This window comes from Callorhinus ursinus, unplaced genomic scaffold (assembly GCF_003265705.2).
Source record: "Callorhinus ursinus isolate GAN/ISIS: 27379988/994484 unplaced genomic scaffold, GSC_fseal_2.0 scaffold12, whole genome shotgun sequence".
Taxonomy (NCBI): Eukaryota; Metazoa; Chordata; class Mammalia; order Carnivora; family Otariidae; genus Callorhinus; species Callorhinus ursinus.
Genome location: NW_027397074.1, coordinates 64,973,108 through 64,999,363, shown reverse-complemented (window position 1 = coordinate 64,999,363; position 26,256 = coordinate 64,973,108). Strand labels below are relative to the sequence as shown.

The following is a 26,256-nucleotide window of genomic DNA, read 5'->3' as shown; positions in this document are numbered from 1 at the left end:
CAGAAGTCTAAAATGAGCAGTCAGGGACTTTTCCAGTTTCCAGAGATTGACAGCATGACTTGGCTCACTGCCCCAGGACACTCTGACCCTCCTACCTCCCTCTTGTAAGGACCCTTGTGATTTCAGTGGACCCACCTGAATGATAATTCATGATACTCTTCCCATCTCAAGATCTTTAACTGAATCACATCTGCAAAGTCCCTTTTGCCAAATAAGGTAAAATTTTCACAGGTATTAAGAATTAGGATGTGGACATCTTTTGGAGGGCCATTATTCTATACCTGCCACAAGTGGCATCATATTTTTCATTGTATTTTCTCCTGTTTTTCTAGATTTTGCCTTTTTTTATTTTAAAATGCATTTATATATTCCTCTATCACTTTCTCTTTTAATCAGTTTGTCTATTTTATATTATATTTGCCTTATTAACTATACCCTGAACAACTGTAGCAGGAGTGGAGGGTTTATTGTAAAGGTTGGAAAGGCATGGTCAGCCATACTGGCAGTTCTGTTCAAGTCAGTTTCCTCCCACCTGTCATTTCCCAGTAGTTCATCAAACAAAACTACTTTCTTTGTACTCTGAGCGTTCTAAGTAACCCCTGTTAGCATGCTTCCTAACTCAGTGTTAAAGGTCTGGTTCATCCTGAACATTTTCACTCGGCGTCCCACTGTCTAACTGCTCATTCTCTACGACTGAAACCTCTGAGCTTCCTTTCTCTCGAGTCTCAGCTCTTGGGAATACCAAAGGAGGTGAGCGGTTCACCTTACTACTCCCCTCGGGGCCAAGGCCTGGGCATGCGCACCCGCCGCTGCGGACTGGAAGCGAAAGCACGGGTCTCTGGGACCTGTCAAGCTGGTTCCGACATCTGGGGAATTAACGCGTCCCGCCCATCTCTAGCTCCGCGCCTCCGCCCTTGTTCCCTCTCGGCTTCCAGCTCCTACGAGCGAAAGCCGCTACAAAGGGCTTGAATGAAACGTGTGTGGGTTTAGTGAGTCGTAACCCACAAGGGAATCCAGTCTCCCCACAAACCAGCCTCTCTCGGAGGAGGCAGAAGAGGGGGAGGAGGTAAGGAGCCGAGCGCTGGGTCTCGCCCGCGCGCGCAGCGACTGGAGCGGCGGGGAGAGGCCGGGCCACCTCCCCCTTTCCGGCCATGCACCGCCTTGCCCGCGGCGGTTCCAGGCACGACACTCTCCGCCCGGGTTGCGCCTGCTGTCGCAGCAACAAGCTCCTTCGGCCGCCGGCACCGTCTAGCGAGGAGCAGCGCTCGCCCTCCCCACCCCCACCACCGATTCCCTTGTCCGCGAGGACACGCCGCCCAGCAGCCCGCGCCGCCCCCTGGTCAACTTTGAGCAGGAGGAGAAGCAACTTTGACAGTGGCCGCGGGTTTGGAATCCTGCTTCTCGGCAGCAGTAGCCTCACAAGCCGCTGGGGTTAGGTGGGGCAAGAGTTTCCCGGTGCATCTGCGCGGCGTCTGGCTGTTTGCTACCTGTTTCCAGCGAGCCGGGAGCGGGGTTGTGGCTGCCAGTCATGTGAAGAAGGGCAACTTGTTTTTCTCTCCCTTTAACGACCTCGGTTTACAGCTGGATAAAGCGGTATTGAAAGGGTGTAAAAAGGCAGAGCAACTGTTATCAACTGGATAAAGCGCTATGGGAAGGATGTAAATAGGCAGAGCAACTGTTACCAAGAAGGCAACCGCCCAAAGGCAGGGAGGAACGTGGGGCTTGGTCCGGGCTTCTCCCAGTCGCAACATTAATCAACAGTCAGGTGTTGGTTGCAACTTTTCAAGGTCAGCCACCGGGAGCAGCGATTCCCTCTCTGAACCTTGGGGATACGCAGCGCTCGGGTTGGATTTGGCTGAGAAATGCACGGGAAGCCAAAAGAGGAAGGATTGTAGAGGGGGAGGGTTTGTGACCCAAGACCCATCCCCCAACCTCCCCGTAATCTCCCGTCCCCCACTGCTGGGGCGGGGGTGAGTTGTGACATGTGTCTAACTCTCAGCAGCAACTTAGGCAGCAGGTGTTGGTCCTAATCAGGAGCCGCGGCTGCCGGGTGCGCCCTCACCGAGCCATGCGGGCCCCGGGCGCGCCTCTCGCCCGCACCTTGCGGTTGCTGCTTCTGCTACTGCTCAAGGTTTCTTCCTCTCCTGCCCTCGGGTCCGCTCTTTCGCCCAGGAACGAAACTTGCCTCGGGGAAGACTGTTCACCTGCACTGAGCCAGCGTCGCAGTAGGGACGCGTGGGGACTGGGAGATTCTGCAGGAGACCTTCTGCGAACCCGTGCGCCCAGGGAGGAGGAGCAGGGGGCAGCGGTGCGCGCGGCGTCCTTGTGGGACCTGAGGGCCGCCTGGGGCGGTGACCCAGGTGCGGGAAGAGGGGCGGAGGCGTCGGCCGCAGAACCCTCGGGACTTCCAGCCAGGCCGTCTGGAGCCTGGAGGTGGAAAGGTGCCCGGGGCCTGGAGCCCCTTGGAACTTTGGGGAGAGGGAACCTCCCGGCTGTCCAACTCTTCCTGCAGACCTCAGAGGGGAAAGAGAAGGGTCCCAGAGGCGCTGGCATTTCTGAGCACAGTCAGGAGCAGAGTGTGAGGACAGAACCCGGAGCCAGCGACCTTTATTACTGGCCAAGGAGAGGCGGGAAACTCCAGGGTTCCCACCACGACACCTCACCCAAGATGGTCAATGGACCGTCGGGGCACGAAGGGCGGACGATCGCACCCCCTGGCAGGGCGCTGGCCCAGAATGGGTCCTCAGGCGAAGGGGTCCACGAACGCGGGGGTTCCCGCCGGGGGAACAGCACAAACCGGCGCTTGCGACTAAAGAACCCCTTCTACCCGCTGACCCAGGAGTCATACGGAGCCTATGCAGTCATGTGTTTGTCTGTGGTGATCTTCGGGACTGGCATCATTGGCAACCTGGCGGTAATGTGCATCGTGTGTCACAACTACTACATGCGGAGCATCTCCAATTCCCTCTTGGCCAACCTGGCCTTCTGGGATTTTCTCATCATCTTCTTCTGCCTTCCGCTCGTCATCTTTCACGAGCTGACGAAGAAGTGGCTGCTGGAGGACTTCTCTTGCAAGATTGTGCCCTATATAGAGGTAATGGCTTCCAGGGGGTCTCAAACTACTGGCTTTACCCATTTCTGGGATTTATAGCATCAGAACAGCTGCGCCACGCACGTACCTAGCTGCTGAACCCCTTTACTTTTTTTCTGGGTCCCTCCTCCATTTCTCATGTCAATCATTGAGAAAGAGAGAGAGGCAGCTTTGTTCCCTCACCTTCAAACTCATCTGCTCCTGGATTGTGAAATAATTATGATCTCATCATGTATAGAATTGTTTACATTTTAAATTTATCTCGCTGAATATGGCATTTATATATATTTCTGATGTGGCACCTATCAGAGATTCTAGGGTTAATAAATAGCCAGTCTGTGGATGTCATTACCAGAACTCAGCAACAACAACAAAAAAACATGTATTGTTTATTGAGTAGTACTCCAACATGATTTTTCCCCATGAGGATTATTGAATTTTTCTTAAAGATCAAAATGGAAATACTATTTTATTTGACAAAGGAAATCTGCCTTTGTCAGTTGGCTTCATGATGTATTAATAACCTCCCAAATTAGTTTAAGTGTCCTTTGGCTGTCTGCCATGCCATCCCATCTAAATTCTATGTCATTTCTTATTTCTCTTCTTTTCCTTCTCAATTTCTTAACAGTTTTATTTATTTTGTATGAATGAGCTTAGGCAAAAATAACACTTTGGCCATCCTGGCACAGAATTCATATATATGTATATGTGTGTGTGTGTGTGTGTATAAATATATATATATATATAAAGTGTATATATATATATACTATATATATACTAAGTATATAATATATACTTGTCATTTGTTAGTATATAATGGATTGACTATTTTAAGGCATTGACTAAGACTAGAAAAATTTCTTAAGAAAAAGGGGGCATATAATAGTTTCCAAACTTTGGAAAAAAAATATTGCTGAGTAAAATTTTATTGTTTCATCTTACAGCTAGTGTCCTGAACCGTTATTATGGTAGTTGGAATTTGCTCTTTAAATGGCCTCTGTTTAAACACCAGCTCTTGGAAGGAGCCCAACTGCTTTGTAGCCAGTTGTGTTTTTAGCCAGCTGGCCCTTGATTTCCTCCATTCAAACTGCCCATTTCATTTACGGAAGCAGAAGGGAAACTGTAAATATTCCAGAGCCCCTGATCCTGTCTGGCACCAGAGCCAATGACACTATGTTCAACATTGTTCCAGGGCCTAAAGCTAGGGGATAAGTAAACAGAAAACAGTACCTACTTAGAAGAACCAAGGGAAGAGACGGTAAATAAGACCCTCTGTTATCCTGGCAGGGATCAGATGCAGAATCATTCCATGCTGGTTAAATCAGCTGTTGCTACTTTACCAAGGCCTAGGGTTTCTCTTGTTGCCAGGTGCCAAGTAGCTCTGAAATATCTAATTTATTTGGTAGACAGTTCATTTTGAATTGCAGGGGAGGTAGTTGAATTTATGTAAGAGAAATGTGTCTATCAGTTGCCTTTTCAAGGTCAAGATTTATGATTTCTCTCTTGGAATAATGCAGAGGAAATTGACATATGCAAGAATGAGACAAAAGTAAACTATAAAGTGAACAGGAAAATTACCCCCAGTAACAGAGAAGTGTATTGGCTTGTCTAAAATGTACTGGGCATGATGAAGCCTTTATACATTAGAAGAAAAAACAATATAAAGAGAACAAAAAAAAAAAAAAAGAAAGAAAGAAACTGGGGAAAGAAGAAAAAAAGAAGTTACCCAGTTCTTAAAAAAAAAACTTTAAAAGAAAGGCATCCCATCCAAATTCAGAAAAGAATATAAAAACTTTCATTAGTTTATGAGACCTATGAGTTTTGAGTGATGGTATTTATCATGTATGTCTTTTCTAACTCTGAGGATTTTTTTTAAATGTATGTTTTCTTTTTTATTTCATTTTTAAATTTAATTCTCTGCTCCTTAAGAATATTTTTTACCTTTTTTATTATTAAAACAACTATTGTTATTTTTTTCTCTCTGTATTCCCCCCTTCTTTATAGACCTATTTTTTTTTTTTTTTTAGTTATTAGTACTAGGCCTTATTTTCCCCAGAGAAGCAAAGGTTAGAAAAAAAAATTTACTCATTTTTTTTCTTTAAAAATTAGACTGTGATATACATTTTTACTGTTAAAGTAATGAATGAAAATCTTAAGTTTCTTAAGTAGTGTTTCTGCATTCCTATCCTATTCTGAAATAATTTTATAATTCGTTAGTATGCTTTGTGAAAATAATTATTGGATAGTAGTTATCAGCTCTATAATTCCTGATGACGAGAACAGGAAATACAGTCCAAATTTCAAAATAAAACATTTCTGCCTCTAGGAGGCACTATTAGTTTCACAGAAGTAAGAGAGATTGAGTGCCTGTTCCATGTCAGGTTCCCGAAAGAACAGACCCAAATGTGGAGATTTGCTTTGCAGGAAGTTTACTGGGGAATGCTCTCAGGTTCAACACCTAGTAGGGAATGAAGGAGGCAGGATTGGGCAGAGGGAGAAGTTTAACTGTGATCCAGATGCCGGAGACCTTGGCTGACACCACAGGAGCTCCCGGGCTGGAGGGCCTTGCCTGGTGTCCTGAATGAGGCAAGACAGCCCAGACTTTTGTTTCCTAAGGGACCAGTCACTGGATGGAAGTTGCTCCCAGGAAGCCGGGACATAACCTCGATCTGGGTGGATCTCTCTGAAGGGCAATTCCTAGAGGGGGATGCAGCTGAGAGCCACCAACCACCAGTACTGGGGGGAATCAGCCCTGCATACCTGAAGGAATTTTGTGGGGAGGCAATCTGGGTGGGGAGCCATAGCCTGCACCACAGCAGCTTTTGAATTATCAGGATAAATTAGAACCAGATGGCACTCTGATCCAACCCCCTGACTTTAAAGATGAAACATGAGGCCCAGAGAGGAGAAATATCATCCTAAGCATATATACCTCGTCTGTGGCACCCACACTCCTCATCTCAAGTTTGCTTATTAGACAAACATCTACGAGGCAAGAATGTCCAATGGGTGTTTCCTTTTTATGTCTCCTCCTTGGCATCTTTTATTTTTTTTTAAAGATTCTATTTATTTGACAGAGAGGTAGAGAGCACAAGTAGGCAGAGCAGCAGGCAGAGGGAGAGGGAGAAGCAGGCTCCCCGCTGAGCAGGGAGCCCGATGCAGAACTCTGTCCCAGGACTCTGGGATCATGATCTGACCTGAAGGCAGACGCTTAACCGACTGAGCCACCCAGGCGCCCCTCGGCATCTTTTAAAAAAGATTTTTCTATCCAATGGGTAGGTAAAAATTAACCCAGTTAACATCATTTGCTATATGATGAAATTTATAGCTTTTTATATTAAATTTCATCTTCTCATAAATTAACAGTAAGTTCCAGAGTTGGTAGCTCATTAAATTTTTAAAAACTGCAATCATCTGAGTCATTTGCACTTTTTAATGTGTCAAAGATGATTATTTTAGTGAACAAATTAAGCTATGTAGGTTACATTTTTATATTCTTAAAAATCACAAAGTGTTTTAGACTGGTAAAAGACACTGTAAATAAGTATATTTGTTTAAGCTTTCTCAAAAATCTTCCCCCTATGATTCGATATCTGTGTAATTGTGAAATGATCACTATAATAACTCTAGTTAGTATCTGTCACATTACATAGTTACAACATATTTTTTCTTATGATGAAAACTTTTGAAATCTACTTCTAAAATCTAAAATTCTTTCTTAAAAACTTCCAAATATGCATTAGAGTATTATTAACTATAGTCACCATGTTGTACATTACATCCCCATGACTTATTTTATAACTGGAAGCTTGTATCTTTTGATACCCTTCAAGAACCCCCAGCCTCTAGCAACTACCAATCTCTCCTCTGTATCTATGAGCTTAGTTTTTTTGTTTTAGGTTTTTTGTTTGTGTATATGTGATTTTGTTGTTGTTGTTTTTAGATTCCACATATAAGTAAGATCATGTGGTGTATGTCTTTCCTGTCTGATTTATTTCATCTAGCAAAATGCCTGGAGGTCCATCTATGTTGTTACAAGTGGCAAGATTTCATTCTTTTTTATGGCTGAATAATATTCCAGTGTATGTATATGTGTGTGTATATATATATATATATACCACATTTTTTTCATCCATTCATTCATCCATCAGTAGACACTTGGGTTGTTTCCTTGGCTATCACAAATCATGCTGCAATGAACATAGGGTTGCATATATCTTTTCAAGTTAGTGTTTTCATGTTTGTCAGATAAATACCCAAAAGTGGAATTGCTAGATCATATGATAATTTTATTTTTAATTTTTTTAAGATTTTATTTATTTATTTGACAGAGAGAGAGAGCACAAGCAGGGGGAGCAGTAGAGGGAGAGGGAGAAGCAGGCTCTCTGCTGAACCGGGAGCCCAGTGTGGGGCAGGGTCCCAGGAGCCTGGGATCATGAGCTGAGCCAAAGGCAGATGCTTAACTGACTGAGCCACCCAGACACCCCTTTAAATTTTGAGTAATTTCCATTCCATTTTCCATAATAGCTACACCACAGTTAATTTTATTAATCTTCAGAAATTTTCTCAATTTTCTCTCCTATCTTCCCCCTCTGCCTTCTTTTCTTCTTCTACCATAGTTCTTTTTTTTTTTCCTACAACTTGGGTATTAGCATAATCTTAAGGAGATAGTGGAATTTGGGGAGAGTTGGGTTTGTGTAGAAAAATAGGAGGCGTTTCTTCAGCAGAAATTACATATCTTTGCAATTTACATTCAACTCTTGTTTTATTTCAATTTGTTGGCATAAGGCTTGGGGAGAGTAGCCAGATTCCAGGGTCTGTTGCTAGAAAGTAGTTTTATCATATTTAACGTTGCTATGAGTGGGAATATACTGGGAAATGTTGTAGTTGATAACTTCTCTCTTTCTATTCCAGGATTCTGATGCCTTTGTAGCCTAGTGGTAAGTCCCTTAAGGATCAAGGGCAGATGGAATGGTAGGAAGACGGGATAGGAGAGAAGAGAATCTGAGTGGATGGTGGCCATCCTAACAGACACATCATTTTCAGCTGGTTTAGCAGATAGTCACCAGAAAAAACAAACAAACAAACAAACAAAAACACAGAACTATACTCAAAGTGATAGTTGTATATGGAAAGAGAGGGGGTAGGGGAGAGGGAGGGAGAGAGATGGATAGATACGGAGGTCTGGGTGTGGACTGCAATAGGAGATTGGCATAGGAGTTCCCTATCATACTATTCCTTTAAGGATCTAACAAATGATTAAAGCCAAATAATTCAGGCACTGAACGTGGCAACTGGAACAGATCTTTGCTTATTACTTGATGAAAGCCAACCAGAGTCAGCGTATCATCTGATTCAGATCCACTGCTAAATATGTATTTCTGTTCGGACATTAATTGGAAGTTTTGAATGAGGGAGGGGCAGAGGGAGAAGGAGAGAGAGAATCTTAAGCAGGCTCCACACCTAGCACGAAGCCTGAGGCAGGGCTCAATCTCACAACCCTGAGATCATGACCTGAGCCGAAATCAAGAGTCCTATGCTTAACCAACTGAGCCACCCGGGCACTCCTAACTGTATTTTTATTTTACTGGGATACAAGATTCCTGCATCAGGGTGGAGGATGGATAAAGGGAATGCATCTCACCAGGGCCTCTAGCCCAGGGATGATTTGGGAAAGATCTACAATGTTTTGTGATGAAAAGAGCCAGATTCTCCAATGGCTTTAAGAAATACTCATTTTAAACTGAGTGAAACAAATGGCTCTTTAATTGCCTTAGACTGTAGTTAGCATTGACAGGTAAGAAAGGAAGGGTCCTGGAAGCTGAAGATGATTTACCATACAGGTATGCGATGCCACAAAGATTTCCTTAGAACCCCTACATTCAAGTAAGAGCACATTTATCATGACAGATGGTAAATTTGCTTGAGTTGTGGATTAGCCATTAGGTATTCTGATGGACTTTTAAGTGGAAACATACAGTTTTATGAGCAATTTGAAAGTCACTAATAATATTCCCAGGGAAAATAAACTCAGTGTATGTGAATGGTGCTCAACAAATATTTTATGACTTCCCATTAATCCCTTTATAATCATTTCCTGCATTCCCACGCAAGTAGAAATATTTAGCTGATGACTTTTGCAGAAAGGATTTAAAAAGTTATAGAGTGAGCTCTTATTTACAATGCCATTTATGAACAGTGTATGGCAAAGTTTACTGAATTTGGGTTCTATATAAGAAATAGAAGTTTTATTTAGCATAATTCCTCCAGTCCCATCCATGTTGATGTAGAAGTTGGGTATTCAGCCTTTCTGATGGCTGAGTAATATTCCATTGTATACATGGACCACATCTTCTTTATCCAATCATCTGTTGAAGGGCATCTCGGCTCTTTCCACAGTTTGGCTATTGTGGACATTGCTGCTATGAACATTGGGGTGTATATGGCCCTTCTTTTCACTACATCTGTATCTTTGGGGTAAATACCCAGGAGTGCAATTGCTGGGCCATAGGGTAGCTCTATTTTTAATTTTTCGAGGAACCTCCACACTGTTTTCCAAAGTGGCTGTACCAACTTGCCTTCCCACCAACAGTGTAAGAGGGTTCCCCTTTCTCCACAACCTCTCCAACTTTGGTGTTTCTTGCCCTGTCCATTTTTGCCATTCTACCTGGTGTAAGGGGGTATCCCAATGTGGTTTGATTTGAATTTCCCCGATGGCTAATGATGATGAACGTTTTTTCATGTGTCTGTTAGCCATTTGTATGGCTTCTTCAGAGAAGTGTCTGTTCATGTCTTCTGCCCATTTTTTGACTTGATTATTTGTTTTTTGGGTGTTGAGTTTGAGAAGTTCTTTATAGATCTTGGATACCAGCGCTTTGTCTGTAGTGTCATTTGCAAAAATCTTCTCCCATTCTGTGGGTTGCCTCTTTGTTTTGTTGACTGTTTCCTTTGCTGTGCAGAAGCTTTTTATCTTGATGAAGTCCCAAAAGTTCATTTTTGCTTTTGTTTCACTAGCTTTTGGAGATGTGTCTTGAAAGAAGTTGCTGGGTGGGGCCAATGTCAAAGAGGTTATTGCCTATGTGGTCCTCTAGGATTTTGATGGATTCCTGTCTCACATTGAGGTCTTTCATCCATTTTGAGTTTATCTTTGTGTTTGGTTTTAGAGAATGTTCGAGTTTCATTCTTTTGTATGTGACTGTCCAATTTTCCCAGCACAATTTATTGAAGAGACTGTCTTTTTTCCATCGCATATTTTTTCCTGCTTTATCAAAGATTATTTGACCATAGAGTTGAGGGTCCATATCTGGGCTCTCTATTCTGTTCTATTGGTCTATCTGTCTGTTTTTGTGCCAGTACCATGCTGTCTTGGTGATCACTGCTTTGTAATATAGCTTGAAATCGGGCAACATGATGCCCCCAACTTTGCTTTTCTTTTGCAACATTTCCTTGGCGATTCAGGGTCTTTTCTGATTCCATGCAAATTTTAGGATTGTTTGTTCCAGCACTTTGAAAAATGTCATTGGAATTTTGATCGGGATGACATTGAAGGTATAGGTTGCTCTGGGTAGTATATGACATTGAAGGTATAGATTGCTCTGGGTAGTATAGTATAGTATAAAAAAATAAATAAATAAACAATGTTTATTCTTCCGATCCATGAGCATGGAATGTCTTTCCATCTTTTTGTGTCTTCTTCAGTTTCTTTCATGAGTGTTCTGTAGTTCCTGGAGTATACATCCTTTACCTCTTTGGTTAGGTTTATTCTGAGGTATCTTATGGTTTTTGGTGCTATTGTAAATGGAATCGTTTCTCTAATTTCTCTCTCTACAGTTGCATGGTTAGTGTATAAGAAAGCAGCTGATTTCTGTGCATTGATTTTGTATCCTGCCACATTACTGAATTGCTGTATGAGTTCTAGTAATTTGGGGGTGGAATCTTTTGGGTTTTCCACATAAAGTATCATGTCATCTGTGAAAAGAGAGAGTTTGACTTCTTCTTTGCCAATTTGAATACCTTTTACTTCTTTTTGTTGTCTGATTGCTGTTGCTAGGACTTTCTAGTACTATGCAAAGAAAGTCAATTATCATATGGTTTCACTTATTTGTGGAACATGAGGAACAGCATGGAGGACATTGGGAGAAGGAAGGGAAATATGAAGGGGGGGATAGGAGGGGGAGATGAACCATGAGAGACTATGGACTCTGAGAAACAAACTGAGGGTTTTAGAGGGGAGGGGGTGGGGGGATGGGTTAGCCTGGTGATGGGTATTAAAGAGGGCACGTACTGCACAGAGCACTGGGTGTTATACGCAAACAATGAATCGTGGATCACTACATCAAAAACTAATGATGTATTGTATGGTGATTAACATAACATAATAAAATTAAATTAAAAAAAGAAGTTTTATGATATTCAAATGTGAAATTTAAATAATTAACTAGTGATTATACTGAGAATGCCATTCTTTTCTAAAGCTTGTCAGTGAAGTACACACAGAAATGGATTTTTCTTTACTTCCCTTCTAGAGATACTTGTTGGCATTCAGCCTGGAAGGATTATATATAAAACAGCAGCACCCAGTAACTGATTAAAGAACAGTTTGAATAATTCATTATTTTCTATAATCCTTTTCCATATATGTGATCATTCATTCATTTATTTACTATCCATTTATTCATCAAACATTTATTGAGCTTTCCTCCTGTATTGGGTATGATAATAGGTGTGGATGGGAGTAGAAGGAGTGGCAGAAAAGGGGGGAAGGTTTCCAGAAATGAGTAACATGGATGCATTACTGCTTTTAAAGTAATGTTCTACAGTGTAATAAGCACTATACTAGAGGTTAAAACAAGGTATTATGGAAGGTCAGGAATGGGTCCTGGAATGAGTCAGCTCACAGTTGTACTCACTTAGGACCAAAGATGGACAAATTCAAGTGAAAACTGTGCTCATTCTAATTCTTTTTCTATCATATTCTTATTATTAGTCTTCATAAATTCTATACAGCCTAGATCCCTGGTGAAAAGATACAAATACAAAAATCTTTTAATTCCTGCTTTCTTGTTTTCTCAATCTTTCATGGGATAGGAAGCCCATAAAAATCACTGGCAAGATAATTCAGCAGATAGGACAGCCCTAGAAATTTCATTTGGAATACAGAATTCTAAATTATTATTTAGGATACAATGCCTGGGACAACCGTCTCTGCTTTGGAATTATTAGTCCTTATTAGCCATAAGGAATTAGGCAAATCAATTTTAAAATTTTACTTAAATGATTGGTTCATTTAACAGTGTCATAATAGTACATTAAATTGAGTCCCTTTCTTCTGAAAATCTCAAAAATGTATCTATTATTTAATTTGACCTTAGGGGGCGCCTGGGTGGCTCAGTTGGTTAAGCACCTGCCTTTGGCTCAAGTCCTGATCCCAGGGTCCTGGGATCGAGTCCCGCATTAGGCTCTCTGCTCAGTGGGGAGCCTGCTTCTCCCTCTCTCTCTGCTGCTCCCCCTGCTTGTGCTCTCTCTCTTTCTCTCTGTCAAATAAATAAATAAAATCTTAAAAAAAAAATTTGATCTTAGAGAACCCAGGATACAAGCTGAGAAGGGAGATATGTTAGACCCTATTATAGATACCTCAGACCCTGTTATAGAAAGGGAAGCATAAGAATGGACTTTCTCAAAATTGAATTAATCTTTCAAGCACAGAATCAGAGTGAGGACTTATCCTGAGTTCCCAAGGACTGCCAAGGTATCTGGTTATATCAACAAAGCATCCTTCAACAGCAAAAAGGAAGCAAGTATGTCTGGAAAAGCAAAATAGATCTGGGTTTATGATTCCCAGGCTGAGTAGGTGGGGGTCTCTCTACCTTGCCTTCTACCCTTACCCTGCATGGACCTTGATAGAATGTTTTCACCTTTACGAGCTCTTTACTAGATTTAACAGTGTCAGGTTAGAAGCGCACGGATCTGTGTCTGGGGTGTGGACTATGTGCAGAAAGGAATGGGCAGGCTGCTCTGCAGTGAGATTTGTCTCTGGCATCGCACTTCTGCTCCCACCCTCTGGGGACCCTCTGGTCCTTTTATTTCCCAAGAATTGACCTGCCAAAGTCCAATAATTAACACAACCTTGTTGCCAACACTAACTCTTAAGTACCCTCATTAAGCGCCCGGCTAGCTCAGTCCGTAGAGCATGAGACTCTTAAGTATCCTCATTAGAATGGTATTCTTTGTGCCTGAGGAGATGATCTCATCTAAAATTTCAAGGTAGACTGGAGAATGGGGTTGCTGCAACCTCAAATATGGGGTCTCTGAAAAGTAGGTATACATACTTTCCATAAAACTTCTATAAAACACAGGGTATAATCAGTGCAAGGCTTGTTCCTGAGACAGAATACTTCTGGTTTGTGAATTTATGATAGTTTTTAATGTTAGTTGTCAGCACACTTCAATGGTTATAGCATTAACAAGGCCAAGGTCACTGATTTGATCCAGGACTGGAATGAGTCATTTTCATTAGGTCAATGACTATGCTCAGGGCTGCCATTTTTTACTTCCTGCTCATCACTCCCCCTCCGAGGGCCTTTTCTCCTACCTTCATTGTCTTCCCCTTGGTTCATATCTCTCATGTATGGGAAAAGCATCTGTTAATTCATTTAAAGCAAGATGTGAGATTTAGAGATACGTGTCTTTTATAGGAGGATTTATGAAGAAAAAGTACTTCCTTAATAGACTACCAAGGGTGGAATTTTGGTTAAGAGCAGAGAAATTTTGCCTTAAAATATTGTTTCTTGGTGTCATTCAAATCATAATTACCCAACCTCAAATGGATGAAGAATGTGTTTTTTTGTTTTTTTTTTGTTTTTTTTTTTTAAAAGATTTTATTTATTTTGAGAGAGAGAGAATGGTAGAGAGAGAGCATGAGAGGCGGGAGGGTCAGAGGGAGAAGCAGGCTCCCCGCCGAGCAGGGAGCCCGATGCGGGACTCGATCCCAGGACCCTGGGATCATGACCTGGGCCGAAGGCAGACGCTCAACCAACTGAGCCACCCAGGCGCCCCTGAAGAATGTGTTTTTAGTTTAGGTTTACCATCATGCAAACCAGTATCATTAAGAACAAAGGAAAACTGCTGAAAATTTATTACCATTCTTTGGAAACTCACCAGAACCCCTAGGTGAACAACAGAAATTTCAGGATTCTAGGTCACTTTAAGATTGATTAGAAACATTACAATAATACCAACAACTGCTTGGGCTTAGGAAAAATACTAATTATTGAGAATAAATAGATTCCTTAAGATCTGTTGATTCCATCCCTCTTAGGACAAATGATGTTAATCTTGCTGATTGGTATTTTTTATACTAATGAGCACTGACATATTTATAACCAAATTACAATGTTTTAGACAAGTTGTAGTAATTTTTTTTTTTTTTTTTTTTTTTTTTTACTGAGAAAAAAATATACTGTGCAACAGAGGTCATATGTCACAACTGGTAGGAAACTTTATGTCAAGGTCGGACTATAAAAGTAAAGAAAGATTTATAAAATCAACACAAGTTTGGGAGTGCTATGTTAGCTTTTAAATAGTCTCAGTTGTTTTTAAAATAAGGAAGGGAATGTTACCAAGCTTAAGCAAGAGGGAGGAAGGTGGAGAATGAGATTATAATGACAGCTGATGCCTTCAGTGTTTTTCCATGACATTGGGAATCAAGTACAGAGGAAATATGTTGGGTATCATTGAAGTAAATGGGTATTTGTGATATGTGGGTGTGTCAGGTTAAATCTCAGTAATTTTGATAAAGGGAAGAAGACTTCTCTTTGTGGAAGAGCGGCTGTAAATGGCTTTATTTCATTTTAGAGATCCACGCGTGTTTGTAAGGGGTGAGGCAGATCTCTCCCACTCGCTCTGTTTTGGTTTGGAAACACTAATGGAAGTGTGTTACCACCCTAGTATCATGACTTGCATGCATTCTGAAAGGAAGACCTTTTGACAAAGGCCATCTTATTCACAGCAGAGGCTCTGATAAACATGCTCTTCCCACTGGTGATCAAAGAAGTGTCTCTTCCCTGGAGAAGTTGCCCTGAAGTGCTGCAAGGGTAAGGATTATGGAAAATGCAAGAGGAAGCCAAAGGCATACAAGCTCAAGCCATTTAGAATTTCAAAGGAAACTACCCTGTGCTCCTCCTGCTTTTTTCCTGCCTGATTGTTAGGCCTGTAACCACAGACTTATAATAGATTATCATTCATGGTCTAAATGAATGGGTTTTCTTAACAATAATGCCCTTGTTTTGTGAGTTACTTGTATACAAAGGACAGCACAGAAATAGATGTACTTAAACATCTTTTGAGGTAAAATATAAGTTAGGCTAAAGTACAGTTGTCGTGGCTTTGGTTAGAAATTTCCCTATTTTATAAAAATCAGGGTATTTCACTCACTTCACTGTACTGAAGCATATTGACTCAATTTCATATGAAAGAAATTTTGTTTGGAAGTACATGGGTCTTTTCCCCCCCATCATTGTAATCACTGATTTATATCAGAAAGTTTAGCAAAAGGTACCATTTATTTGATAAGAGTTGTACCTTCATAGCTTACTCTCATTCAAAATGGTTTGTTAGGGGGCACCTGGGTGGCTCCATCAGTTAAAGCATCCAACTCTTGATTTCGGCTCAGATCATGATCTCAGGGTCATGAGATGCAACCTTGCGTTGGGCTCTGTGCTGGGCATGGAGCCTGCTTGAGATTCTCTCTCTCTCTCTCACTCTGCCCCTCTCCCCACCATCTCTCTCTTTCTCTCTCTCTCTCTAAAAAAATAAAAACACAATACTTAAAAAAAAAAAAAACAATTTCTTATTTGTCTGTCTGCAGTAAGCTTCTGAGAAATGGAGCAACAACTAAGACAATAGCTCAGGATCTTCCTGCCAGGATCCTTACTGTTTTTCATAAAGCGTCCATGTGTTCTTTGTTCCTATCATTTTGAGTGAACCCGAATTTAATGTAGTACGAAGGGAACATGGCGGTTCCAGTTTTCTCATGGCCTGATGTTTGTACTAAATGAGAACTTGAACAGTGGGAAGAATGTTTTGGCACCTCGGCTGCTGCTTTCCCACCTGAGTCCTCAGGTCTCGACTCTGTGCCTGTCCCCTGCCTTGACACGATGCTGCAGGTTGCTGAGCTGCCAGAAGCCTTACCGCCCTGCACGTGGACTGGGTAGGGGCTGAAGGCGCTGTGCTGTTAGTTCCTGGGATACAGAGACGGGCAGAACATTGCTGTATGAAAGCAAGCTTTCAGAGTTGTTTATTTTGATTCCCTTTGTTTGTGCACTTTGATGCCAACCACCCTCAAAACACTCCATATCTCATTTTCCCAAATAGTTAAAAATTTCTGCTGTCAGCTTTCCTCTGATCTCAATTCTCCAAAATTAATAGTCTTGTCCATTAGAAGTGTTTACAGTTCTGCTTTTGTTGATGTTAATTATTTCTCCCATTGCAGTTTAATTAATAGGAGATGGCATCTTACTCATTCCATCTCTCTGGATGTTGCTTCAAAAAAAAAAAAAAAAAAGAAAGAAAGAAACTACCCCATACCAATTTTATTCCCAAGAGTAAATTTCTTAGTGACGTTGAATTTTAGCAATCAGATATGGTCATTAAATGCAGAAGATCTGGCATTTATGACACAGTTTTATAATTGCATATCATTGCACCATTCATCTTGGTAGAATTTCCAATGAGCTGTAAGTAAACACATATATTTAAAAATTGTGATTGAAATCTTTTCATGTTACCCCAATGTTTAGCAATCTTAATTGCATGGATAGATTTTATGTCAGAGAAAGAGGAAATTAGCCCACCACTCATGATCCAGATGATTTTTATCAATTAATTTCTGAGGTTGATTCTTGACAAATGTTTAAAGCCTTCTATAAATAATTTGGGAAAGTTCTGAGCGGGAGCTTTGTACCTTTCTTTCTCTTTCACATCATAAAATCAAGTGCAGAAGTGAATTTACAGAAACCTATCTGAAGTAATAACACTGCAGGATGTGGCAGCAGGAGGGAGGAGGTAGCCAGGACTGGCCTTCGGGCGGTTGCTGTTGGCAACTATGTAGTAAGCGCTATCTGCATTTGGGGCAGCGTTTTCCTCCGAGGCCCCAGCTCTTGTGACCTTCCTGCCTCAGCTGGCTCCTAATTGAGGAGAACACGATCAGAGAGAAGTACGATTGGACAACAGGAAGCTGGGTACCTGCAATGTGTGTAGGAACCCTAGGAATCTTCCCTCAATCTGTGATTCGTCAAGAGGACTACAGATCAAATACGTTCTTTCAAACGCATTTGGTGCTCAGTCCGAAAGCTTTTGGGAACACAGCTGAAGAACTAAGCATCTTCAGATAAAGTACAATGTAGAATTCCTGAGCGAAAGTTGGAGCACATGTAAATCTTGCTTAAGGGGCGCCTGGGTGGTTCAGTTGGTTAAGCGTCTGCCTTCGGCTCGGGTCATGATCCCAGGATCCTGGGATCGAGCCCCGCATAGGGCTCCCTGCTCCGCGGGAGGCCTGCTTCTCCCTCTCCCACTCCCCCTGCTGTGTTCCCTCTCTCGCTGTGTCTCTTTCTGTCAAAACAATAAATAAAATCTTAAAAAAAAAAAAAAAGATTTAAATCTTGCTTAAAATTTTCCCCGGCTTTTGTTATCATGTGCAGTGAAATATACAGAACCTAGAAAACATTTTTTGCTTTTTGAAGCAGCAAACATCTTCTAATTAAAAGTGGATGTGCAGCATGGTTTATAAATATCTAAGGAGAGGCAGTCTAATACACCTGTCTTAATACATGTCCACCCGCATTCATTGGCTCTTCCCTCTCATGAAATGCTTTGTAACAGACTGGGAGGTAGGTATGCAAATGCTAGCTCTTGTGCTAATTGGTCCAGATTTTATTTTTTTTTTAAGATTTTATTTTATTTATATATTTGAGAGAGAGAGAGGGAGAGAGCAAAAGCAGGGGGAGGGGCAGAGGGAGAAGCAGGATCCCCACTGAGCAGGGAGCCCAGTCTGGGCTGGATCCCAGGACCCTGGGATCATGACCTGAGCTGAAGGCAGACGCTTCGCCAACTGAACCACCCAGGCACCCCTGGTCCAGATTTTAAATCTCTGTGTTTAAAATTAAGGGGATTAATTGGGGGGGAAGATGCTATCTCTTGAGTGTTGTGTGTTCTTTGTAAATAATGATCAAAAACTACCAAGAAATGGATGTGCTAAGCCTCTAAGAGATTGCCTCTCATCAGACTCTCTAGTATTTTGTCCATTTTGTCAGTAGAAATGTTATTGATAATTTTAAGAGAATGCACTGCATAAAGCTCTGTAGCTTTGTTATTTGTGGACTGACTCCGGATATATGGGCGACAGGGACACATGCACAAAGATTTACGTTAGTGAAGATGGCACAGAAAGCCTTGCTGAGGATTTGTGTACATTTGATAGTTTGAGGATTCTTTTGTTTTGTTTTACATTCTTATAGAGAAATGAATCAAAATATTTGAAAAATATATAAATGTGAAGTTTCAAAAAGCCATAAAATAAAATACTGCAATTTCTAAATAATACTTTTGATGCAGACTTTTAGAAAATAGCCAGTCCTCAGACTTCCATGCAAAGTGTGGCAATTACTGACATTAAGAAAAGTAATAATCTGATCTTAAGACAGTTGCATAGTGTGGACCTCAATTTTAGAATTATTTTGAATCTCTGGCATAGAGGCAAAATAAATTTCCATTAAGGTGAACAATTTGTTAATTTGAAAGTTAATTTTAAAACAGGGTATGGAGGGTGCCTGGGTGGCTCAGTCAATAAAGCATCTGCCTTTGGCTCAGGTTATTGATCCCGGGGTCCTGGGATCGAGTTCTGCATTGGGCTCCCTGCTCAGCAGGGAGTCTGCTTCTCCCTCTCCCTCTGCCCCTCCTCCCCACTCGTGCTCTCTTTCTCTCTCTCTCTCTCAAATAAATAAATAAAAATCTTTAAGAAAAAATAAAAAGGTGTATGGAGAGATGCCTTTTTATGACAGTCATATTGGATGGATATTTCTTTTACTGGTATTTATGGGAAACTTTCTGAAGATTTTGTACAAGAATCATGGTTATAAGCTCAACCATGTCGTCTTGATCTGCCCTGATCTAGATTATGAGTCATACTTTTTCTTCAGTTTTGCTTTTCATACACTTAAGCCCTCATTATATCTCATTTTCAGACTGTCTCCACTAAGAGATAATGAGAATAGTCAGGGCATGGATGCGATGTCCTTATTTTCCATAGTGGAACCAGTAGACACTGACTAATGTTTAGCGTGTAAAAAAGGGGAGAGCGTTTGACATTGGAACTCTCATAGAATCCATAAGGCAAGTTGCCATCATTCTGGGAAGAGTGACAGCTTGAATGTAGCAGATAAACAACTAATGTGTTGAGTGTCAAAATTGTTATGACAAATGGTTTTCCTTTTTTCAACATGATTCCTTTGAGTTCTAACAAATTAGACAGGAACATTATATATATATGTTCCCTTGCCCCTTTGCCAAGGCATGACTTATAGCTGTGTACTTCTTAAACATGCCCACTAGCAGAGTGAGTGCACATATCCGAGAGCCTAGGGTACACCCCAAATGACATCCTTCCCACCTACAGAGTTTTCATCTCCTGTTTCATCTTAAACCTCATGAACATTTTACCTTCTATCCTCACGGTCTTTATTTAAATATATAAATAATGACTACATTTATTAGAAATTAAATTATTTCAATTTCCTGTAAATAGTTGAGTAAATTTGATGCTCCCAGATGATTACTGTGTTTATCTTGTGCCTTTGAGAACTACCTTCCCCCTTTTGGTTGACTATGACCTCCTTAAGGGAAATAATTGTTTCTTGTTGTATATCCCCAATATCTAAAAGAGTGCTTGGGCCAGAGTCCATAGCAATAAATGTATGCTTGTGTTGAATACATGTTTGTGTACCCATTAGAGAGTGTGTAGGATGTTTGTGAATATTTTACAGGCTACTGAATGATAGTATGTTTACATTATATTCTCTGTGTGAAAAAAATATGTACATATTTTTGGTTCTTAACCTTTAGTTGTTGATTTATTTAGATGTCAGGACCATATGCATATAAGAGTTTGGATGCAGTGCTCTATGTGGTCAGCATCAAAGGGTTTTCTGATCTGAAATTTTCCTCTGGCTGGTACATCTAGACATTGTTTCTGGCTCCTTTTTGCATGTTTTCATGTTTATTTTTTATATCTCCCATCTTTTGACATTCCTTCAGTATGGTTAAGGTTATAACCTTAAATTTGATAAATGAACTTAATTCATGATAACTGTATTTATTTTATGCCTGCCTGATCCAGTAAGTTGCTTCTTTTGGCAACATAAGTTCATAGTGGTGGATTGTCTCTTGCATATTGTGATTTTTAATTGTGAATCCATGTTCCCTCAAATTTTATCTGTGGATTTCTGAGGCCTGGTTTTAAAGTGCATTCTTCCAGAGAGGTTTTGTGTTTTCTTCTACCAGGTGCCTGGAACAATTTAAAATTGTAATTTGGTTTTTTTCTGAGCCACACGGATGGTGTGAATTCTGGCCTTAGGCCAGTGTAAATTTGAGCTCCTGATTAGAATTTGCTCTTCTTTTTTTTATCTCCAGTTCACCTAGATCCAAATCATATAAGGTCGACAAGTTTCTCTTCGATTTCCCTCTGTTTTTCCTCTTTATACCCATGAAGATGTCACTGTTTGGGGAGTTCCCAATTCATAAGAGGATCTTTGACCTAATCCCCACGTACACTGGCTCTAGCTTTGTTTCCTGCCTCTGTGTACTTGGGCACCTGCCCCACCACCTAGCTAAAACCAGCTTGAAACTCTCATCAGGATTGGGAGATGTCCCTAGGGCAAGCATGCAACATGGGCGGGCAGGGGAGGACGTCACTGACCTGTTTGGCATTTATTTTTTCATTGATTTTGACCCCTGGAGAATTTCCCTTTCTTGTTTTCCACAAGTGTATGCATTTGAAAATAATATTAAAATACTTTGCATTTAGGAGAAATTGGAGGAGATCATTACTCATTTGTTGGAATTAATAAGCTCTTGAATGTTTGCTATGTGTGAGGCATGCTGTTGACCTGCACACTGGAAAACATGACTATCCTTTTCAGTAATGAAAATGGGATATACATTCAACTATCGTTACTCCTTATCTGGATCTTCTGGTGGCCGGCATTTTCGTGGTGACTGAAATTCTTGAGGTGTCTCTGCTCTTTTCTAAAATAAAGTGGTATTGGACTAGCTGATCCTTATGGATCCTTTCAGCTGTAAAATTTTTTGACTCCATGACCCTTGAACCACTGCATTTCTTTATTTTCCTCTCCTATTTTTATCTTATAATAATTCAGCTCAAGTCACCAACCCAGTTACCCATGCCTCATTCCAGGAAATTGTTGTTGTTTTTTTTCCTGTTTTGCCGATCTGTATTTACTGCCTAGTGTTCTGATCTTTTAGAGATCACCCAGAATAAATGTGTTCTGTGTTCCTCCCACAGGTCGCTTCCCTCGGAGTCACTACCTTCACCTTATGTGCTCTGTGTATAGACCGCTTCCGGGCAGCCACGAATGTGCAGATGTACTATGAAATGATCGAGAACTGTTCTTCGACAACTGCCAAGCTTGCTGTTATATGGGTTGGTGCCCTACTGTTGGCGCTTCCAGAAGTAGTTCTCCGCCAGCTGAGCAAGGAGGATCTGGGGTTTAGTGGCCGAGCTCCTGCGGAACGCTGCGTTATCAAGGTCTCCCCAGATTTACCGGACACCATCTATGTTTTAGCCCTTACCTATGACAGTGCAAGACTCTGGTGGTACTTTGGCTGTTACTTCTGTTTGCCCACACTTTTCACCATCACCTGCTCTTTGGTAACTGCAAGGAAAATCCGCAAAGCGGAGAAAGCCTGTACCCGGGGGAATAAACGACAGATTCAGCTAGAAAGCCAGATGAACTGTACAGTAGTGGCTCTGACCATTTTATATGGATTTTGCATTATTCCTGAAAATATCTGCAACATTGTTACTGCTTACATGGCCACAGGGGTTTCTCAGCAGACAATGGACTTGCTTTATATCATCAGCCAGTTCCTTTTGTTCTTTAAGTCCTGTGTCACCCCTGTCCTCCTCTTCTGTCTTTGCAAACCCTTCAGCCGGGCGTTTATGGAGTGCTGTTGCTGTTGCTGTGATGAGTGCATTCAGAAGTCTTCAACGGTGACCAGCGACGACAATGACAACGAATATACCACAGAACTTGAACTCTCACCTTTTAGTACCATACGCCGGGAAATGTCCACGTTTGCTTCTGTGGGAACTCATTGCTGAAGGACAACCTTTTGTTTGGTTAGACTTATTTGATTTTCAGATCTTGTGAAAGTTTTTACTTCATATTTTTCCCTCCTGGGGGAAAAATGCAACAAAAGAGAGAAATATTAACTACTGTAGAACTGATTCTGCAAATTAATATTTGTGCTTTGAAAGAAAAGTGTTTATATTTAGTTATTTAAGAAATAGGAGGAGGCCAGTAGTTTTAGGTCATTTTATCTGGTATGGTGCTAATATTTTATTTGAAAAAAGTTACTGCACCTTAATTAATTGCTAACTTTCTTTCTTTTAAAAATATAATCAGTGTATCTTGATTATAGCCATGTGATTTTGTAGGTTATTTTATGTTTGAGTTGTGATTGGAAGTATATTGTATATGGTATCGTGAGATGTTAAGAAGCATTCACAAGGTAGCACCAAATAAATTATACTTTATTCTTTAATGTCATTGTCAATCTACTTTTAACCAAGATTCAATAAATCTTTTAATTGCCTTAAATACACAATTACTGGTTCTACGCACAATTTAAAATCAGCCTTACTGTTTTAAAATTCTATTTTCCTTTAAAGCAGGTAATCACCATGTTATAAAGCAGTTTTCCTAATAGTACTATTTTATATGCATGATTCATATAAAACTATATTGTATGTTCAGACAAAATTGTATTTTTAATATTCAGATACCGATGTAAGATTACTTCCAAATATTTATAAAATATGAATAGACAGCAGAGTTATTATTAATCTCTGAACCATCATGTAGAGCTACAAGTTTTCCCATTATGATATGAACAGAATCAAGGACTAAAACACCCTGTACTTATCTAATTTCCTCTGAACATTGACCTTTGAAGCACTCTGAATTCTAACTTTTCTCCTTTTAAAAAACAAACTTGGTTAAATCTGTGTGACTTAATTTCTTTAAGAGAATGAAAGTACAGTAGTGGAATAATAAAATATATATCTTGATTAGAACACTTGGAATATTCAAATACTACCTTTAAATTGATATTCCATAAGCTTCCAACAAAAAAACTAACCCTCTCCTTTTGAATTATTTGATTCCCCTCAGGAGTTTAAGTTCCAGCACTTGTGTAGGATGCTGGCCTCTAGGGATTTGGGAATGAAAACAAGGCATCATTGTCTTCTTACAGATCCCTGTAATAGATCTCTGGAAAACTTCTCGAGGATGCCTAAACTCAGTTTGGGCTGCTGAGCATATCAACAATTGTGATTCCACAGTGTCTCTCATAATATTTAGTCAACTTTATAAATCATAAAACATTGATTGAGCACATGATGTAGAAAACGCTCTGTGCAATTACCTGTAGTAAATAAAAGTAACGAGAGCTTAGTGTCAGACTTTATAAAACCAGGTAGGAGTGGGGTAAGAAGGCAGGAATAAGAGAAATGTGTAAACAACAGTGGTATAATCTGGGACCTTTTAGGGAGGTGTAATGTCCCACGATGGGTCAGAGAAGAGAGAGAGAGAGCCATCAGAATCGAGATTGTGAAAGGCTGTGTAAGATAACTGGATGGTTAGTCCATTGAGAAGGTTGTTAAAAGGTAGCGTGAGGAGTGGACACTCCAGGAGGAGGGAGCTGATTGAACAAAGGAATAGAGGGAGGACTTATGGGGTATGACTTAAGAATAAATGAATAGTCTATTTTGGCTCCTGTACTATGTGGGCGTAGCAGGAGGGGAAGAATGAACGGGGGTAAATCGCAGGGGAGATGAACCATGAGAGACGATGGACTCTGAAAAACAAACTGAGGGTTCTAGAGGGGTGGGGGGTGGGGGGATGGGTTAGCCTGGTGATGGGTATTAAGGAGGGCATGTTCTGCGTTGATCACTGGGTGTTATCCGCAAACAATGAATCATGGAACACTACATCAAAAACTAAGGATGTAATGTATGGTGATTAACATAATAAAAAAAAGAGGCCTCATGCAATATGCTGTTGAAAATATGCATTGAGACCATACTATAAAAGGGTCGTGTTTTGAAAGATGTTTAGGTGGAGTCCTTCAGGAAATGTGGCTTGGTTTTTATGGTTTTTGAGCGTTGGAGAAACATCACTGCAACTCTGCAAAAGGAAGATCAATTTGAAAACAGTTTAAACAGGCTATTGGGGAGAGTCTAAAAGTTGAAAAACCAATTAGGAAGCTATTATAAAGGTTGAACCACAATGAGGGCAGTTGCGACTCAAATTTCTTTTTTTCTTTTATCCTTGACTTTTGACTTTTCAGTAGTTGAAACATATACCTTCTTACAGAATCCTATCTCTGTCAAAGCAGAAACTTTGATAATCCCAGTGAAGTTGTCCCAGGTGTAAAGTGGTTTGTAAGTTTTCTCCATTGCCTTGCTCATTGCTTTCTCATAAGAATTCCTGCAGCGTATTTTTTTTTCATTGTTACCCTTTTATGCTCTACTTTTCTCTAATCGAGATTCTGTCCCATGTCTTCCCTTCCTCAAAGTTTCCTTAAAAAGGGAAACTCACACCTAAGATTAAGTCTGCTAAAATTTTGATTGACCAGAAATCTCTACAGATAGCGTTTGAGTTCCTGAACAAAGTCAGTTCTGTAGTTTCAGGATAGTCAGCAAAACTCTTTTCAAAGTATCTATATCTATGCCTATGTCCATATCTACACCTGTATCTACAACTGGATAGCATAATCAATTGGGCATTTCTTCGATGATTCACAATTCTGAAGCCTTCAAATCTATGACTTCAAAAATCAACTCATTTATATTTAACTCGATGAAACTTTATTAAACTTCTTTGTGCCTGGTGCTAGGCGAAGTAGTTAGAACACATCATTTAACTTTTCTTAACCTTAAGATTCCTGCCATCAAGTAGTTTATTTGCTGAAAGGGGCATATTTGTAAGCAAATAAAATTTAATGTGATAATTGCAGTGTGCATGAAACATGGAGCTGTTAGTGGAAAGCTGAAGGTGAATGGACTCTGAGGGCCCAGCAATTGAAAGGAGATAAGAACGAAGGCTTCACAGAGGAGAAAGATCAAATGCTTATTGTTCCATATCAGATCTAAGTGATTTTAGATCTAAGTGATTTATGTTGAATGAATGATGAATTTGTGTTCATTCTAAGGAAATGCTGATACCTGTTTTTACAAATACATTCTTAATAACTCTTTTTCCTTGCTTTTTTTCTCATAAAAGTGGAATTAGAATAAAGGTCCACTTCTTTAATAATTATGGTAAGATTGATTTTAGTGCGTTATAAAAAGTATGCAAGTGATACTGAGCGCAGAGCATTCATTAAGTAATGGCTCTTTCATTATATCTCAACTCACTTATTCAACCAATAGTGAGTACTACTATATGTTAAACACTGTTGTGGGTGCATGTGCTGTAGAAACTGGACGAAATAAATTTAAAAGTACAATATACAGTATTTTTTTTTTTTTAAGATTTTATTGGGCGCCTGGGTGGCTCAGTTGGTTCAGCGACTGCCTTCAGCTCAGGTCATGATCCTGGAGTCCCAGGATCGATTCCCGCATCGGGCTCCCTGCTCAGCAGGGAGTCTGCTTCTCCCTCTGCCCCTCCCCCCTCTCGTGTGTTCTCTCTCATTCTCTCTGTCAAATAAATAAATAAAATCTTAAAAAAAAAGATTTTATTTATTTATTTGACAGAGAAAGAGACAGCGAGAGAGGGGAACACAAGCAGGGGGAGTGGGAGAGGGAGAAGCAGGCTTCCCGCAGAGCAGGGAGCCCGATGTGGGGCTCGATGCAGGGCTCAATCCCAGGA

At 40.6% G+C, this 26,256-nt stretch overlaps 1 protein-coding gene across 1 annotated transcript; it reads left to right on the top strand.

The window, feature by feature from the left end:
• The first annotated feature begins 832 nt into the window (after positions 1 to 832).
• Positions 833 to 23,445, top strand: GPR37 (G protein-coupled receptor 37). Its single transcript, XM_025865727.2, has 2 exons — positions 833 to 3,094; positions 21,666 to 23,445. Exons 1-2 carry the CDS (start codon positions 2,069 to 2,071, stop codon positions 22,482 to 22,484), a joined length of 1,845 nt encoding a protein of 614 aa, XP_025721512.1. The 5' UTR covers positions 833 to 2,068; the 3' UTR covers positions 22,485 to 23,445.
• The last annotated feature ends 2,811 nt before the right edge of the window (positions 23,446 to 26,256 follow it).

Bases quoted from the DNA above. Each gene is read 5' to 3' on its own strand.
- GPR37 (XM_025865727.2), top strand. From the start codon at position 2,069: ATGCGGGCCCCGGGCGCGCCTCTCGCCCGCACCTTGCGGTTGCTGCTT. The intron at 3,095-21,665 runs GTAATGGCTTCC...TTCCTCCCACAG, and splicing joins AGATTGTGCCCTATATAGAG to GTCGCTTCCCTCGGAGTCAC.